We start from the raw sequence: 17,136 nt of genomic DNA on the forward strand, positions 1-17,136 counted from the left end.
CAGATTCTTTACAACTGCATCACCTAAGATCCTTGGGCTTTGTTATATGAGAACCTAGAAGACAAACCTCGTGGTATATCAAAAATTGAGAATATGGCAAGCCATTCCAGTACTCTTGCCTAGAAAATCCCATGGATGGAGGAGCCTGGTAGGCTGCAGTCCATGGGGTCGCTAAGGGTTGGACACGACTGAGCGACTTCACTTTCATTTTTCACTTTCACACATTGGAGAAGGAAATGGCAACCCACTCCAGTGTTCTTGCCTGGAGAATCCCAGGGGCGGGGGAGCCTAGTGGGCTTCCATCTATGGGGTCACAGAGTCGGACACGACTGAAGTGACTTAGCAGCAGCAGCATAACAGACGGTATACAAAAGTGAATTTGGAATCACTGTATTAAAGATTTTACTTTAAATCGAGACATGTATCAGAGGTAAAGAACTGTATATGCATGAAATCAAACCCACAGGAATTACAAATTTTCGTTCATTCCGAAGATTTTGTCTGGGTATTCCTTGCTTAGTTGTCGTCGTGCAGCTACAGTTGATGCATAGATGACGTATCCCCAGGAGAGCAATACGACCGCGAGGAGCAACTAGGAAATGCAAGAGTAGGAGTAAAAACAACCTGTGAGTGGCACGTCCTCCCGGCTCCCATTAGGTTCCTGCGCACGTTGCTAAGGTGGGGGTTTTAGTGACAAACTCGAATAAATGTGGTTCCGGAAGCGAGTTCACCTGGTAGCCCATACGTAAGAAGCGGAAGACCCTGTCCTCCAGGAAGAGGCGGAGTCGAGGTTAGGAAGTGAAAGGCTTAATTCAAGAATGGATTTTAGAGTTTCTGGGCGCTGAAGATATAGGGGACCTTCCACCCGCGGGCCTCGAGCGTAGACCCCGTGGAGGCCCGCCGAGCCCGGGACCTACCGCGGAATAAATCCGGTCGAGGGTGCGGCGACTCACTGGCTTCATGGTAAGGCGGTGGCGGTGGTCCGCGGGCACGGGCGGAAGCCGCAGGCCCTACAGTAGCCTCCGGGGCGGCGGCTGACGGGCGGCGGCCGCCATCTTTCAGCCGGGCGCCGGCGCCCGCCCACTCGCCTCCCCGCGCGTTTCCCGTCTGCCCTGCCGGCCTCTTCCGCCAGGAGCTGGGGGGGCGGGGTCACGTGCTCGGGGGCCCAGCCCGCCTGTAGGGGAGGAAGTGGGAGAAACGAGAAAATAACGTTGGAAATGGGTTTATTTTGCCGCCGGGATCGCAAAGAGTCGGACACGACTGAGCGACTGAACTGAACTGAAGTGAGGGATAGGCTTCAGCCGGTCTCCTTGCAGTTGTAGAGCAGTATTAATGCGAGATGAGGTACGTCATGTGCATTTAAAAGTTTATTTGGAAAAATAATCCACGGTTTAAGTATTACGCCAACGTCTAACACTGAAAGAATTACTGTTTCTAAACGGATCTGTTACCACCGTATAGGTAGTTCGTGTATTCACCTTTTAGAGTACAACCTGCTTTTATATAACTGACGAGTCGTTGTGGGACTCCCTGTTACTGCTTTTCTTAAAAGTTTTTGAGAACGCAATGGCTTGTTGATATCAGCCACTTTTAAGAAGAAATAACGTGGCACGAATTACCCGGCAAAATGTAGCTGCCAATTAGCAAGTGCTCATCGAGCATTTGTATGCTTAGAACTGTAGCACGATCAAATATGAAGCCAGAGGATGGGGTTTGGCACGCTGGCCGTTGTACCAAGTTCAGCTCTAGAATGTTCGGGATGCTTACATTTGAAGCGAAGGATGGGCAAACGGGGCCGCGTTAGGCTCCAGACGTTTTGTTTTTGTAATCTCAGCTATCATCTGAACAGGGTTTTAATACACATTTCGGAGAGCGGGTAAGGAAAAGACGTTATCTGTTTTGGGAAAATTTCAATTCCCACTGATTTTATGTCAGATCCCTGTTCATCCTGACTGGAGTTGATTTCTCAAGATGGATTTGGGATTCCATTCGAATCCTCGTGGTGATTTTTAATGTTTCAGCCCAAATCCCTTCCCTTCCGGATAACTCGGTTCCTTTATCGAACACCAGACAGAGATAGTTAACTTCTCGCAGAATTGGGCGAGGTTTGAATGAGACCACAGCTCTTGTGGCTCAGCTGGTAAAGAATCCGCCTGCAATGCGGGACAAATGGGTTCGATTCCTGGGTTGGGAAGATCCGCTGGAGAAGGGAAAGGCTGCCCACTCCAGTTTTCTGGCCTGAGGAATTCCCTGGACTGTATAGTCCATGGGGTCTCGCAGAGTCGGACACGACTGAGTGACTTTAACCTTCAAATGAGACCAAGCTAGTTATCGTGTCTTCCGGGTAAGTTAGAAGCGAACTTTAAGATAGTGAGTTTATAATCCCCAGGTATTACTCGATTACTCGAGTTGACGGTACGTTAGCGATTTTGTCCTCAGCGGGTCATGTCGCTCTCCTTCCGGGAGCGGAGGGAAGCGGGGGAAGGGCCGGGCTCGGGCCAGGCTCAGGCCGAGCGCGCTAAGCCCCGCTTCTAGCGCGGGCGTCCTCTACCGCGCATGCGTCACGCGGGCGGGTGCTGTGTTTTGACGCGCTGGGGGCCGGGAAGTGGGTTTTGGTTTCTGGCCCCGCCCCCTGTCCGCCATTGGTGATGAGCGCTTTACGTCACAGGGGTCGCAGCAGCCGCCGGGGTCTCCGCTGTCTCGCGAGGAGGGTGAAGCGCCCCCGCCCACTCCCGCTCCGGAGGGCCGGCGGAGAAGTCGGAGAGTTCGCCTTCGTGGATCCTGCCGTCACCGACCCAGCCTTCTGGGCCGCCGGGAACTGGCCACGAGCGCCCCAGCCCGGCCTGCGCCGGCATCCTCTGAGGTGAGTGAGGTCGGGAACAATGGGGCGCGGGGGTCGGAAGAGGGCCGGGAGAGCAGGAGCTCCCGCCTGCAGCGAGGCCCAGGGGCGAGAGAGCTGCGGTCCGGGCCTGAGGCGCCACGGAGAGCCGGCGGGCCAGGCTCCGGGCAAGCGGCTGCGGCGGCGCACCTGTGGATCCGTGCCGGTGGGCGGGGGAGGCTGCTTTCCGAGAAGCGCTCCCGAAAGCGCGAGCCCAGCCGCGTACTGGAAGGAGCTTGGTCTCTGGGTGGGGGGTTGCGGGAGGAACCCGACACAAAGCACGAAACGTGCGAGTCTTGAGTCGTGGCTTCGGTGCTGCCAGAGGTGTGACCTTGGATGGCCCCCTAATCTCTCTGAGCATGTCTGTAAAATGGGAGTAACAGTATTGGAGTTCGTTGTGATTATGTAATGCACGGGGTGCGTACCTTAGATCCTGGCAGGTGGCAGTTCTCAACCAAAGGAAGCAACTGTCTGTAACTCTTGTAGTTGTCGGTTACACCCCGTGAGCCTGTGACTTCATCCGTCCACTCAGTGCATCTCTCTTCACGGGTTACTTTGGTAGACTGGAAAGGGGCAGTACTGACAGGAGGCAAATACTGCTTTGCGAGGAAAAGTGAATAGAATTTTTGGTAGGTAATTTTCAAGTTAATTGAAGATAAATTCAGAAAGAGTTACCGAAGATTTAAGTTAATAACGGTGAGAGTTGGGGATTTTGTTTGCTTTTAGTTTCTGGGCTTTGAAAGCTATACAGTCAGCCAAAGCAGTCATGCTTAGCTGGAATGAGCGGCTTTAGAGGGTAATGGTTCTCAAGCAGTTCCTTTTATTGCTGGGACTGGAATTAAATTTCGTTGGGTCTGGTCAGTATTTAAATTTTTTAGGGTCTGGTTAGTTGATCGTTTAAATTCTGTTTGATTTTTTGGTATTGATGATTAGATTGCAGTGCAGAGAGGTACACGGTTTCTTTAAGGTCACAAGAGATAAGTAGGGCCCAGATTGTTTATAATAGTTGGGGCTATATTTTTAGTAGATCCAGCTGTGAACCCTTTTTAGCCGTTTTGCTTAGATATATTAAATACGATAATGATACTAATATAAGGAGCATTCGCTTGTCATCCTTCTGGGCATTTATAATCAGTTATGGGTGATGGAAATTACATAAATTAATTTTATCTTCACATAACATGGGATAACAGTACTAAATTCTTACTCCCCACCAAGCACTATGCCAAGGGTTCATGTGAAATATATCTCTTTACACAACCACCTTTTCAGGTGGATACTGTTACGTAACATATTTTAGAATTGAGAAAAATGTAAGGTTTTGAGAAATTAACTTTCTGCAGATCACATCACTAATAAGTGTTTTGATTCTCAGCCCTGACTGCGTTAGAATTAACATCACTCCGTGAAAGCATCACTTTGTTAAATTTTTTAAACGTGAGGTTTTTTAAATGTCCAGTCTATGGTCTAATTTAGATTTCCAGCCTCCCGACTCTTTTTATCAGCCTCCACCTGCCACCCCTCCCCCCAATTCTAAAGAAGATAAATTTTATTTAGAATTTGGGAGGCAGTTAAGGGGAAGGGTTCAGAAGAACTGATTAATCTTCTCTTCATGGGGAAATTAATTTGAATTCCTAATTCCTAGAGTACTAGGATAAACGTTTACCATAGGGTGCTTCTAGAATTCTAACTCGGAATTCTTCCAGCAAAACTACAAATCTTTTTTTTTTTTTTTTAGTATATATTTGTTTGGCTGCGCTGGGTCTTAGTTGCATGTGGGATATAGTTGGCTGGTTTGGTATTGAACCCAGGCCCCTTACTCATTGGGAGCACAGAGTCTTAGCCTCTGGACCACCAGAGAAGCCCCCAAACCTTCAAATCTGCCCCTTTTCTAACTCTGTTTTATGCCTTAATTTGTATTTTTGAAACAGCTTTGTTGAGATATAATTTATATTTCATCTGTAAAGTTCACTTCTTTAAAATTTATAATACAGTGGTTTTTAATGTGTTTATGGAGTATATTTCTGCAGTTATAATTGAACATTTTCATCATCCTAGAAAGAAACCTTGATAATCCCTACCCAGGCTTCCCCTAGACACACCCAGCAAGCACTAGTCTACTTTCTATCAAGTCTCCTGTTCTGTACATTTCATATAAAATAGCATATAATGTGATATTTTGTGATTGGTAATGAAAAGATTCATCCATGTTGTAGCAGACATCAGTACTTTGCTCCTTTTTATTGTCAAATATTCCATTGTATGGATATACTACATTGTACGGGTATACCACAAGTGGAGGCATCCTTCATCTGCCACCACCACCACCCTCCCTTCCACCCCCAATTCTAAAGATGATAAATTTTAGAATTCATCAGTTGATGAGCATTTGACACTTTTTAGCTATTAAATCACTTTTTAACTTCCCAAGTGGCACTAGTGGTAAAGAACCCGCCTGCTAGTGTTGGAGATTTAAGGGACAGGAGTTCTTTGCCTGGGTCAGGAAGATCCCGTAGCAGAGGGCACGGCAACCCACTACAGTATTCTTGCTTGGAGAATCCCATGGATAGAGGAGCCTGGCAGGCTGCAGTCCCTTGGGTCGCAGAGTCAGACAGAACTTAAGCAACTTAGCAACAGCGGCTGTTCATTTAAAAGCTTTTGTGTGGGCATATGGTTTTGTTTCCTTTGGATAGATAGGTGTGGAATTGCTGGGTCATGTGGTAATTCTGCTTTATTTGAATTAGCACATATTTTTAGTATTTGGTGGTGATTTCAAAAGAGTAAATCCCTTATTGATGATTTACATTCATTGCCATTGTATGATGTTTCTCATGAATACCATTCTTTACAGCTAAGGAAACTCCTGTGTAGAAATATGAAACAGAACTAAGAATTTTTTCTTTTTACCTACTATGCATAATGTTACTCATCATTCTTTATACACTTGTGCTGTCAAATTGGTTAACAGGCTTATAAAACTAGGGAAAGGAGGGCTAAGATTCCATCTTAAAAATTTTATAATTAGTGAAATTTTGTTTTATTTGAATTTGAAATTATCAAATAATTCTCTTTAATAAACTCATTCTGGGTTATAAACCTTTTTGTGACCTGGAAATGTTTAGTAAACACCAAAATTCTGTATTCCAGAAAAACAAGGTAAACTTGTCTTAACTAGAAATTCACCAGTCGTTTTAAAAGTCTAGTGATTTCTTATATAGAGAGGCAAACTAAAGTCCAGAGTTAATGTGGATTTCTCCAGTTGACAGAGTGAGTTTTTGGTGAAACCTGGTCATCAGTCCAGATCTGATGCCCTCTCCACTCTTTCCCCTAATGCCCACAGAGTCTCTTAACAGTTTTTGTTTTTAAAAGATTTTCCCCCCTGAGTCGGAGAATTTAAAACTATTAGAGGTAGGGGGAAATGCTGAGAAATTTGTCATATTAAGTCTTCAGAGTTTAAATATGTTTGCAAAAATGCAACTAGTATTAATATATTTATAGTTCTCTTCTATTTAAGAACAGTGGTAATTTTTGCATTCCCAGGGTACAAGACAGAAGACTGGAGGTATTTGGACCCCCTTGAAGAAACTTGCTCAGCATTAATTGATTTCCTATTAAGATACAGCTCTGAGAAAGCGAAGATGCACTAGATGAGCAAATTAATTTGAAGTCTGTGGGGAAATACTTATATTCTGCAATCACAGATTTTTGTTGTGGGTTTTGTTTTTTGTTAGAGCTAGATAATGGCCAGTGAGTCTCTCGTTTAGAAAATTACAGTTTTACTATTTGACTAGATAGCTGGTGACTGGTCATGAAACTTCCTGTGGTAGAGGAGGTGGAGAAAGATCGATAATAGGCCCAGGAAAACAGAAGAAACTAACATTTAATATTTGTAAAATGATTAGTATAGAAAGCAACTAAACAGGGAACAAGGCCCAGATGTAATGCAACTAAGATTTCAGCTCTTGAATATTCATTTAGTAAGTTATGGGCCAGTGTAAACTGATAGATTTCAAGAAAAGAGAATGAATTTTTAAGATTCTAGTGATCCTTGTGAGAATAGATAAGGGAAAGAGGCTGAAAACATGATTTCAAGATACTTTGTGAGTGACTAGATTAAACAGAAAGGCGAAGAAAAGCTGCTTAGGGATACTGAAAGGAGTCAGTGATGAACTGAATATAGTAATAATAGAGTAACAGTAGTTAACATTTACTTAGCAGTTGCTGTAAGCCAGACTGGCCTTGAATGCTTTTACAGTTATTTCATTTAATAATCTTCACTAACAGATCCTTTTTTGTGTTTGAAAGAATCATCCGCAGAACTTTTTCAAATAGGGGAACTTTATGGTATGCAAATTTTCTCACTGAAGCTATTTATAAAGGTACATATATAATCCCGTAAACAAAACAAGTAGTCCATATTGTTTGGGTTGTGTGTATGAAAGATATAAAACCATACATAGAAATAACAGAATTGTGATATTTTTGGTTTTTGTTTTCTGGAGAAGGGCTTGGGAGAAGGACACATAAAGGGACAGTTTAAAAAATCTGGAATAACCATGAGGAAATGTTAGTTGCTAAATCTGAGTGGTGGATATTTGGCTACTTGGTATATTTTCTTTTGCACTTTTTTGTATATATCAAATTTTCCTCAAATTATCTTTTTAAAAGGAATAATAGCACTATTTGAGAGCTTACTATGTACCAGGCACTTTTTCTAAGACCTTTTTCTTTTTTTAAACATCTTCACAAATCCTGTGAGGCAGTTTCTAGTATTAGTGCTCATCAGATGAAATTGAAGCATAAGGATAGTAACTAGTCTATAATTGCACTGGTAGTATGGAACCAGGATATGAACCAGGAAATCTGACTTTAGAGCTTGTGCTTTAAGTACTGTACTACTATGCTACGCTGTCCCTTTATGTTACAGACATGTACTTTTCACTGAAGTATGTTTCAGTTATTTGCATTTTTTTCAGATTTAGTCATTTCACTTTTGTCAGGTTACTGATGTATTTTTTTCCCTTTTACAGATAATGGCATCAGCCGCTAAGGAATTTAAAATGGACAACTTTTCACCTAAAGCTGGCACTAGCAAATTGCAACAGACAGTACCAGCTGATGCATCTCCCGATTCTAAGTGTCCTATATGCTTGGATAGATTTGATAATGTGTCTTACTTAGATCGCTGTTTACATAAGTTCTGTTTTCGCTGTGTACAGGAGTGGTCAAAAAACAAAGCTGAATGCCCACTATGTAAGCAGCCCTTTGATTCTATTTTTCATTCTGTGAGGGCAGAAGATGACTTCAAGGAATATGTCCTGAGACCTTCGTACAATGGCTCTTTTGCTACTCCTGATGTCCGACGATTCCGCTATCGCACAACTATGACAAGGGAACGAAGTGCTTCTGTTTATTCACCTAGTAGTACCGTGAATAGAAGAACAACAACTCCACCAGACAGTGGAGTACTATTTGAAGGGTTAAGCATTTCAGCAAGACCTAGAGATGGTGAAATTCCTCCATTTATGAGACAGATTTCAATAAGAAGGCCAACTACGACAGATGAGAGATCTTTGCGGAAAATTCAAGAACAGGATATCATTAATTTTAGGCGAACTCTCTATCGTGCTGGTGCTCGAGTAAGAAATATTGAAGATGGTGGTCGCTACAGGGACATTTCAGCTGAATTTTTCCGTAGAAATCCAGCTTGCCTTCACAGATTAGTCCCCTGGTTAAAACGTGAACTCACAGTTCTCTTTGGAGCTCATGGATCTTTAGTGAATATCGTCCAGCACATCATCATGAGTAATGTTACTCGCTATGACTTGGAGAGTCAGGCATTTGTATCTGATTTGAGGCCATTTTTGCTTAATCGGACTGAGCATTTTATACATGAATTTATCAGTTTTGCTCGTTCTCCATTTAACATGGCAGCCTTTGATCAGCATGCTAATTATGATTGCCCTGCTCCTTCATATGAAGAAGGTAGCCATTCTGATTCTTCCGTCATAACAATATCTCCAGATGAAGCTGAGACCCAAGAGCTGGATGTTAATGTAGCCACTGTTAGTCAAGCACCATGGGATGATGAAACTCCAGGACCTTCTTACTCAAGCTCAGAGCAGGTGCATGCTGCCATGTCTTCCCTTTTAAATACTTCTGACAGTTCAGATGAAGAACTTGTAACAGCAAGAGCTCCATCTCAGATACAAGGAGTACAGACCAATGAGGACCTAAATAATGACAGTGATTCTTCTTCAGATAACTGTGTTATTGTTGGATTTGTTAAACCACTAGCTGAGAGGACCCCAGAACTTGTTGAACTGTCCTCTGATTCTGAGGTGGAGATAGGTTCTTGTGAGAAAATGGAGACCATGAAGACACAAGAACAAGAGCAGTCATACAGTTCTGGTGATAGTGATGTTAGTAGATGTTCGTCTCCACACTCTGTCGTTGGAAAGGATGAACAAATAAATAAAGGTCATTGTGATTCTGGTGCAAAAATCAACTCAAAGAAGGAAGAGAAACGATCTATATCATTGTCCTCTCTCAGAGACCTGAGCTCATCCCTCAGAGGAGACAGAGTGTATTCCCCATATACCCGCAGACACAGAAAGAGGGGAAGATCGAGAAGTTCAGATTCACATTCCCAGAGTAGGAGTGGGCATGATCAGAAGAATCGTAGAAAGCATCATGGGAAGAAAAGAATGAAAGGCAAGCGATCCAGAAGCAGGGAGAGTAGTAGACCTAGAGGTAGAAGAGACAAAAAGAGATCAAGAACCAGAGATAGCAGTTGGTCAAGGAGAAGCCAAACTCTGTCTCTAAGTAGTGAAAGCTCTAGCAGATCAAGATCTCGTAGCAGTGATCGGGGTAAAAGAAGATCACGGAGCAGAAATCGAGATCGTTACTATTTGAGAAATAATTATGGCAGCAGGTATAAGTGGGAGTATACTTATTATAGTAGAAACAAGGACAGGGATGGCTATGAGTCATCTTACAGGAGAAGGACTCTGTCCAGAGCTCACTATTCCAGACAGTCGTCAAGTCCAGAACTTAGAATTCAATCCTTTTCTGAAAGAACAAATGCTCGGAAGAAAAATAATCACAGTGAAAGGAAATACTACTACTATGAAAGGCATAGATCAAGGAGCCTATCTAGTAGTAGATCAAAGACTGCATCTACAGGGCCTGACCGGGTGAGAAATGAAAAGCCTGGTGGGAAACGGAAATATAAAACACGGCATTTGGAGGGTACGAATGATGTTGCTCAACCATCTCACGAGTTTGCTTCTAAAGTAAAGGACGGTCATTATTCAAAATCTTCATCAAAATTGGATGGAGGCTACAAAAATGAGAGTGACAGCTTTTCAGATAGCCGGTCATCAGACAGAGAGACAAAGCACAGGAAGAGAAAAAGAAGGACCCGCAGCCTGAGTGTAGAGATAGTTTATGAAGGGAAAGCTACTGATACAACCAGACACCATAAAAAGAAAAAGAAGAAGCATAAGAGGAAGCATAAGAAACACCATGGTGATAATGCTTCACGTTCCCCAGTTGTTATTACCATTGACAGTGACAGTGATAAAGACTCCGAAGTAAAGGAGGATATAGAATGTGACCCTAGTGGTCCTCAAGACCCTCTCCAAAGTGAATTTTTGGCTCCATTTGAATCTAAAGATGTAGTTACAATAGAAGATGAATTTGGTGTCCTGAGCAAGGAGTGTGATATTACCATACTTAATAACAACTTGGATAATGCCAATAAAACTGTGGATAATATATCACCCCAGGCAGCTTCAACTGAACAAACTCTTGATGTAAGAGAAGAGAGCACCTTTGCCTCTGATTTGGAGAGCCAACCCAGTAATGTCTCTTTTCAGACTGAGCCATCGAGGACATCATCGTTAATGTCAGTGTCTCTTGGTGGAGACCATGATTTGTGTTAAAACTGCCAAAGCATCTCTTTGAGAATTCTGATGGTATAAAAAGAGAAGAAAAAAGAACAGTGTCATCTACTGCAATCTATTTAGAGGTGACACTTGGTGAAAACTCTTTTCCCCGTTAAAAATATTTTGTGATTTTTTTTTTTTTTGGTGTTAAAGAAAAATTTGTAAAAACATTATTTGTTCAAAAAGTATGTATGTTCCACTCTCAGAGATATGCACTTTTAAGTGAAGAAAATGATATTGCTAGCAGTTTATTTAAAACTTGGGATCCTTTTTAAGTAAAAAATAAAAATTTTAGAAATTGTTTCGTAAAGCCATATGGTATTGACCTATTTTTAAAGTAGCCAATGAGTATTTTTGAATTTCTTTTTGAGAGTTATTCTGGAAATGTGTTATAAGCTAGAAGAATCCCTTTGGACAGTCTTTATTTTTCTTCGTAAAAATTTGTATGATTCAAAACCATTTCTTCAGGTTAAATTGAGGCATTTTAATCTGCACAGCTTATCTTGACATCTGCCAAAAGAAAAATTTAAATATTTCCTTTATATACTTGTTTATCTGGACTGCCAGTAAAGCAAATGTGTATTCAACAAAAGAAAAAATAAAACAGTAACACTTTAAAACAATCCATAAATTTTTTTTATGCAGTATTTTTTTAAATCATTTTAGTGGAGCTAAAATCTTGAAAATAGTTAAGGCTATCCTTGTGTTATAAATACTGAATTTCACAGTTTTAATGTGAATTGCATTTAACCTCAAACAGTTTTAATGATTATTTTAGTTCTTTAATCTGATTACGAAGAATATCTTTCTTGTTTTCTGTCTTCAGCAAAATGCAGTTACAGCTTACTAAAAACAAAATCCTTGCCTGATTTCTTTTACTTAAATAGTTCTTTTACACAAAAGAGTGCTGTATTTGTTTTCTTCTGTTTCAGAGGTGATAAAAACTGCTCTATATTGGTAGCCTGATTGATGTAGGATTGATTGCCAATGAACAGTGGAACTTGGATTTGTCACTTTGCCTGGCTGCGATGTTCGTTCATTGTTCAACAGAAATTAGAATGCCTGTTGTGTGGCAGGTTCTGTTTTAGGTTTTTAGAGGTTTGGTGACAGAACAAAGCAGGTATGTTCCCTTTCCTCATGGGACATGTATGTATATATATTTATAAACATTACAGACTAAATTCTCTCGAGAGAAAGTATAATTTCCTATAAGAGCATACAGTGGGGACCGTTAGGTGGAAGTGATGGTTGAGACAAGTAGCTATTAAGCAGGAGTAGAGTTGTTAGTAAAGGAGATGTACAGAAATCCAAGGGTGGAAAAGGAGTCTGGTATGTTCCGGGAACTAAAGGCAGGTTTCGTTGGGGACAAGAGCGTGGGACCAAGCTTTGTAGACTGTGCTTAGAGTTTATGTTTATCCTACAGGCAGTAGGAAACTGGTTTAAAGTGACAAAAATATAAAGTTGATTTTGACAATTTTGGTAAGCTCAGACATTGAGAAGTTGTGGGATTATAGTTAATCAAGAAATACACTTTGTGAAATTATGAAATGACTAGTTTTTCTTAAGTGTGTAAGAGTGCTGTTTTATTGAACATTATGCTTTTGCATGGTATTTTAATGAAAAAGCTCAAAGCACTAGTGAAAAGCCATCTTCATACATGGCACCATTAGATCGTCCTCCGAGGTGTTCTGGCCCCAAATTTCCAAGTCTTTGATTCTTTTTTCTCCTTCAGCCTTCTCATCCAATCCAGTAAATCCTGATTACTAGATATTTTTCTAATGTTTCTGATGTGTCTGTACCATCATCAAGTCTAGACAGCCATGATCTCTTCACTTGTGCTACCATAATGGGTTTGCCTGCATCCACTATTTGCCTCCATCCATTCTTGATACAGCTTTCAAAAGACCTTTACATTTTTTATCCTTTCATTCTACTTAAAATCCTTCAGTGAAAGTGAAGTCGCTCAGTCGTGTCTGACTCTTTGCGACCGCATGGACTGTAGCCCACCAGACTCCTCCATCCATGGAGTTTTCCAGGCAAGATACTGGAGTGGGTTGCCATTTCCTTCTCCAGGAGATCTTCCCGACCCAGGGATTGAACCCGGGTCTCCAGCATTGTAGACGCTTTACTGTCTGAGCCACCAGTAGCTTCCTGTTATTCTCAGGATACTTATTAAAAGGAAACGAAAGTCCAAAATAATATGAATTACAAACATCTGCTTAATTAGAGACTCTAGTCCATCTTCAGCTTTTCTCTCACTTCATTTATGCCTTGGCCTGACTGTGTGCGTGCTGCTCCCCACTAATTCATAGCCTTCATGCATAGCATTTTTCTTCTACTGGAAAATAAACTCTAGCTAAACTAGGTTAGTGTTAAAGTGTGCCCTTGCACTCCATTCCTGTCAATCATTTGCTCTTTAACAGCCCTGGATTCCTTTAGAGCATGCATCACTGGTTGCAGTTGGTTACTAATGTCCTCTTTCTCAGCACTTCCCTTGTGGCTCAGCTTGTAAAGAATCTGCCTGCAGTGCAGGAGACTTGGGTTCGATCCCTGGGTTGGGAAAATCCCTGTAGAAGGGAAAGGCTACCCATTCCAGTATTCTGGCCTGGAGAATTCCACGGACTGTATAGTCCATGGGGTTGCCAAGAGTCAGACACGACTGAGTGCCTTTGACTTTCTTTTTCTCTCACCAGTCTGAAAGTTCTTTGGGAACTGTGTGTGTTTTGCTGTATCCCTTCTCTTTCATATAGGATATGCTTAAAACCCTTACTGGGTGGAGGTATAGGTGCTAGAGATTTTAAAAAATTGCCTGAGACCTGCTTTCATGAAGCTACATAATAAACTTGCAACCAAACATTACATTCACTTAGCTTGTTCATAGAAATCTGTTGTCAAAGAGTCATTTTCTTTTACCTCAGGATTTTAGTTTTTGTGACTTATTTGTGTAAAGGAAATACAAGCAAGCATTTGTGCTTGTACTGATCCTCTGATAAACAGGAAAACTTCTTCTTAGTCTAAATTGTAAAATTCAGCCTTAGCTCTTCGGGAAGGTAATCCAAGGGCTTTCCTAACCCATCTAGTCTGTAATAACAGTGGGTGGTGTGTACAAAGGGGCAAGGGTTTATGCAAGGCCAGTTGATGGCATCTGCTTATTGGGAATTATTCTTCCATCATGGAGAATAATTTCAGTCCCCTGTAGCGTAGGCCGCGGACACTTGAGCTAGCCGTAATGTGTCTGTGAACTTGGAAAGTTTTTTCAGAAGGTGCTTTTGGGTGCTGAAAACCACCACCACCATCCATGGTCCCTACCAGTGGGGTCAGGGGATGAGAAATGGGAAGGGGTTCTTCACAGAAAAGATTCCATCAGTATTCAGAGTGTGGACCCATTTCTAACATTAGGCTCAGTAGACCTTTGTACTACTGAAATGGTGACTGATTAATTACTATGATAATGTAGAGACCAGAATTTGTATAGGTCTGTCTGGTGATTGGTGCGTTTAGGAAAACCAACTGGGCATCTGAATCATAATCATTCTGTAACCTACCCACAAATGGTTCTGAAAAAATACGTAGTTGGAGAGGAATAATGATAAACTGTGGCAAAATTTAAAAATTGGTGAACGAGGGTAAAATACAGGAATTCTCTGTACTTATTTTTGTAATTTTTATGTAAGGATGAAATAATAAAAGTGCCTCCAGGCCTTCAGGGTTGCCTGCATATGAGAATATTAGTTACCAGCCTTGAATATTTTCCAAAAGGGGCCAAAAATGACAAAGGAAACGTGACTATTAAAGCCACTTTTCTTCAGGAAAATAGAAGTCACTAGACAGTTTGTAAGGGTAGACCTATTGAAGATGAGGGTCTTGTCTGAGATACACAGTTAACTACTGTTGGTTTCATGCTCAGAAGCAAGCTTGTGAGGGTATAAAACCAAAGGAGAGTTTGCTTAATTTTTAAAATTTTGAATGGGAGGGAGACAAGATTTGGGGGAAGGTGCTCCTAGAAGGAAATGGCAATCCACTCCAGTATTCTTGCCTGGAAATTCCATGGACAGAGGAGCCTGGCAGGATACAGACCATGGGGCCGCAAAGAGTCAAGACTCAACTGGGCATGTGCACACACACTCCAGGAGAAGTTGCCAATAAAGGGGAGGGATAACTGGTGAAGCAAAATGGAGAGGGGGTGGTTGCAGAGCACAGGTAACAGCAGCAGAGGCGAAGCTTACTCCACAGTGGCAGAAGGAATTAAAAATGCACCAAGACATTGGTGGGTACATGGTTATGGTGAAGTAGTTGATTAGCTAAAGCTCTTCTCCATGAAGTAGGAAGCAGTGCCATCCTCTGAGAAAGATGGATGGTCAATAAGATTGGGCTTGAGAAAAGTGGAAAAATGCTTCTTAAGGGGTGCGAAGGGGTTAGCCACGAATTGTTGGCGAATGTTGAGGCCTCATGGTGATAAAGGAATATTTATTGAGGCCCCGAAACTTGTAATTTTGCTCTGGTAGTATGGAAATAGAAGCAGAAATTAAAGTTGGACATGGAGTATGCATTCAGTATTTATACAGCAAATGAACAAATGGGTGAATTTATCTATGGTTAAGTATTACTGAATGTAAGTAGCAAAAGAAAGGGTGGGCTAGAGAGCTGAGTGAGATAAGTGTAGTTAAATTGGTGTATTCTGGCATCTGGGCTGGGGAGGGAAGGAAGTGAAGCTGTGAGGTGACTGTCAAGGGATTCGTTTTCCAGTGAGGTCCAAGTATGTATCTGTGGGGGTATGCCTTTTTCAGAAGACTGAAAAATGTTTTGGAGAATGCCTGATTCTAGCCATGATTGAAAGTAACCAACGTGACTGGAGGTGAAGGTGATTGGATTTGAGGACAGTGATCTGTGAGGCTGAGTATTGTCTCCATGGAAGAACACTGGGTGATGCTGGGACATAACAGGATGGAGAAGAAAACGGTAGTTGTGTCACGGGTATTACATGTTGTCCTTTAAACTACACTCATTTCTGCTGCAGCAGCTGACTCATGCACCGAAGGTAACCAAAGCTTGGGAGATGATTAATTTCCTCATTTTGAGTTTTCAGTCAATAACTGAATCTTTTAGGTGTTGGGAAACAGTAAGTGGTATATGGCTGTTTTAAAAAGTACAGTAATGTTCAGTGTTATAATGTCACAGAAATTAGTAAATTTTTTCCTACTTGGGGGATGAGAAGTACCATTGGGTCTATACCTGAGACAAGCAGGATATAAGGAATATAGGAATCAACTTTGACCAAGGTCTGAGTCCAGATTGACCCCAGTAGAAACTGTGGCTGTGATGTTTGCTAGAACGCTAGGTGGTATGCTTTCATATGGACATGGGACAAAATTAAAGCCTCCAGTATTTGCCTGGAGTAGGCTGGCTTCTGTTTCCCTGCAAGGTTGTCTGTACTTCAAATAGGTAACAGTTCTCTCCTAGGCAGGAGGCTATGTCTCCGCTTTCCTATCTGCAAAATTTGCTTCTTCATCAGATGCTGTGTACCTGTCGTCCAAGATTATGCTAAGTGCTAGGGTAATAAGGATGAAAAACATGGTACTGACAAGAATTTTGGGCTTCCCTGGTGGCTCAGTAAAGAATCCGCCTGCAATGCGGGAGACCTGGGTTTGATCGCTGGGTTGGGAAGACAAGAATTTTAAAGAAGTTGGGAATGGAACAATCAGGTTGTTAAAAAACTAGAAATAATGAAGAAGGTTTAGAGTAGGTCAAGTCTCAGTAAAAAAACCCATTTGAGGACTCCCCTGGTGGTCCAGTGGTTGGAACTCCATGCTTCCAATGCAAGGAGTGTGGTTCAATCTTTGGTCAGGGAACTAAGATCCCTCTTTTCTCTGATTTGGAGAACCAGCCCAGTAATGTCTTCTTTTCAAACTGAGCCATCAAGGCTGTTGCCATCTCCATGGACATCACTAATGCCAGTGTCTCTTGGTGCGGCCAAAGAAATGTTTCAAATGCTTTTTGCAGCAGTTCAATCAAAAGGACCTGTGGGACAGTAGTGACCCAGAGGAGAGGCTGGAGTCAATAGATTTCTGAGGTAGACAAGATATGGGCAGCATTTCCATGAGGCTGGGCTGTGAGGGATAGGGAAGAGTCTGGTAGGACCAGACTTTTTTTTTTTTTATGTGAAAGATAATGCTGACAATATTCAAGGTAAGAAATACAGGAATTAGCAAAAGTTGGGGGAGAAAAACGAGTTCTGTTTGAGTTGCCTAGAGCTATGCTATCCAACAAAGTCATCACTGGCTACATGTGGGTGTTGACCACTTGAAATGT

At 41.9% G+C, this 17,136-nt stretch overlaps 2 protein-coding genes across 3 annotated transcripts; one reads left to right on the forward strand and one right to left on the reverse strand.

Moving 5' to 3' along the window:
- Positions 1 to 374: 374 nt before the first annotated feature.
- On the reverse strand, positions 375 to 1,093 carry TZMP1 (transition zone microprotein 1). The gene is made up of 2 exons (XM_088837864.1): positions 918 to 1,093; positions 375 to 592 (listed from the first exon to the last, which is right to left on the reverse strand). The coding sequence occupies exons 1-2, from the start codon at positions 960 to 962 to the stop codon at positions 470 to 472; spliced, it is 168 nt and encodes a 55-aa protein (XP_088693990.1). The 5' UTR covers positions 963 to 1,093; the 3' UTR covers positions 375 to 469.
- TOPORS (TOP1 binding arginine/serine rich protein, E3 ubiquitin ligase) lies at positions 680 to 11,458 on the forward strand. Of its 2 annotated transcripts, none has more exons than XM_055428106.2 (3): positions 680 to 963; positions 2,669 to 2,863; positions 7,909 to 11,458. In XM_055428106.2, exons 1-3 carry the CDS (start codon positions 961 to 963, stop codon positions 10,822 to 10,824), a joined length of 3,114 nt encoding a protein of 1,037 aa, XP_055284081.1. In that variant the 5' UTR covers positions 680 to 960; the 3' UTR covers positions 10,825 to 11,458. The 2 variants fall into 2 exon arrangements, with proteins under 2 accessions (XP_055284081.1, XP_055284080.1); XM_055428105.2 differs by lacking the exon at positions 680 to 963 and adding an exon at positions 1,147 to 1,344.
- Positions 11,459 to 17,136: the final 5,678 nt, after the last annotated feature.

This window comes from Moschus berezovskii, chromosome 7, assembly GCF_049115385.1.
Source record: "Moschus berezovskii isolate FMDL1 chromosome 7, NW_MosBer_1.0, whole genome shotgun sequence".
Classification (NCBI taxonomy): domain Eukaryota; kingdom Metazoa; phylum Chordata; class Mammalia; order Artiodactyla; family Moschidae; genus Moschus; species Moschus berezovskii.

Coding starts and splice junctions, on each gene's coding strand:
- TZMP1 (XM_088837864.1), bottom strand. CDS start 962: ATGAAGCCAGTGAGTCGCCGCACCCTCGACCGGATTTATTCCGCG. Junction 593..917: donor TCGACCGGATTTATTCCGCG/GTAGGTCCCGGG, acceptor TGCATTTCCTAG/TTGCTCCTCGCGGTCGTATT.
- TOPORS (XM_055428105.2), top strand. Junction 2,864..7,908: donor CTGCGCCGGCATCCTCTGAG/GTGAGTGAGGTC, acceptor TCCCTTTTACAG/ATAATGGCATCAGCCGCTAA.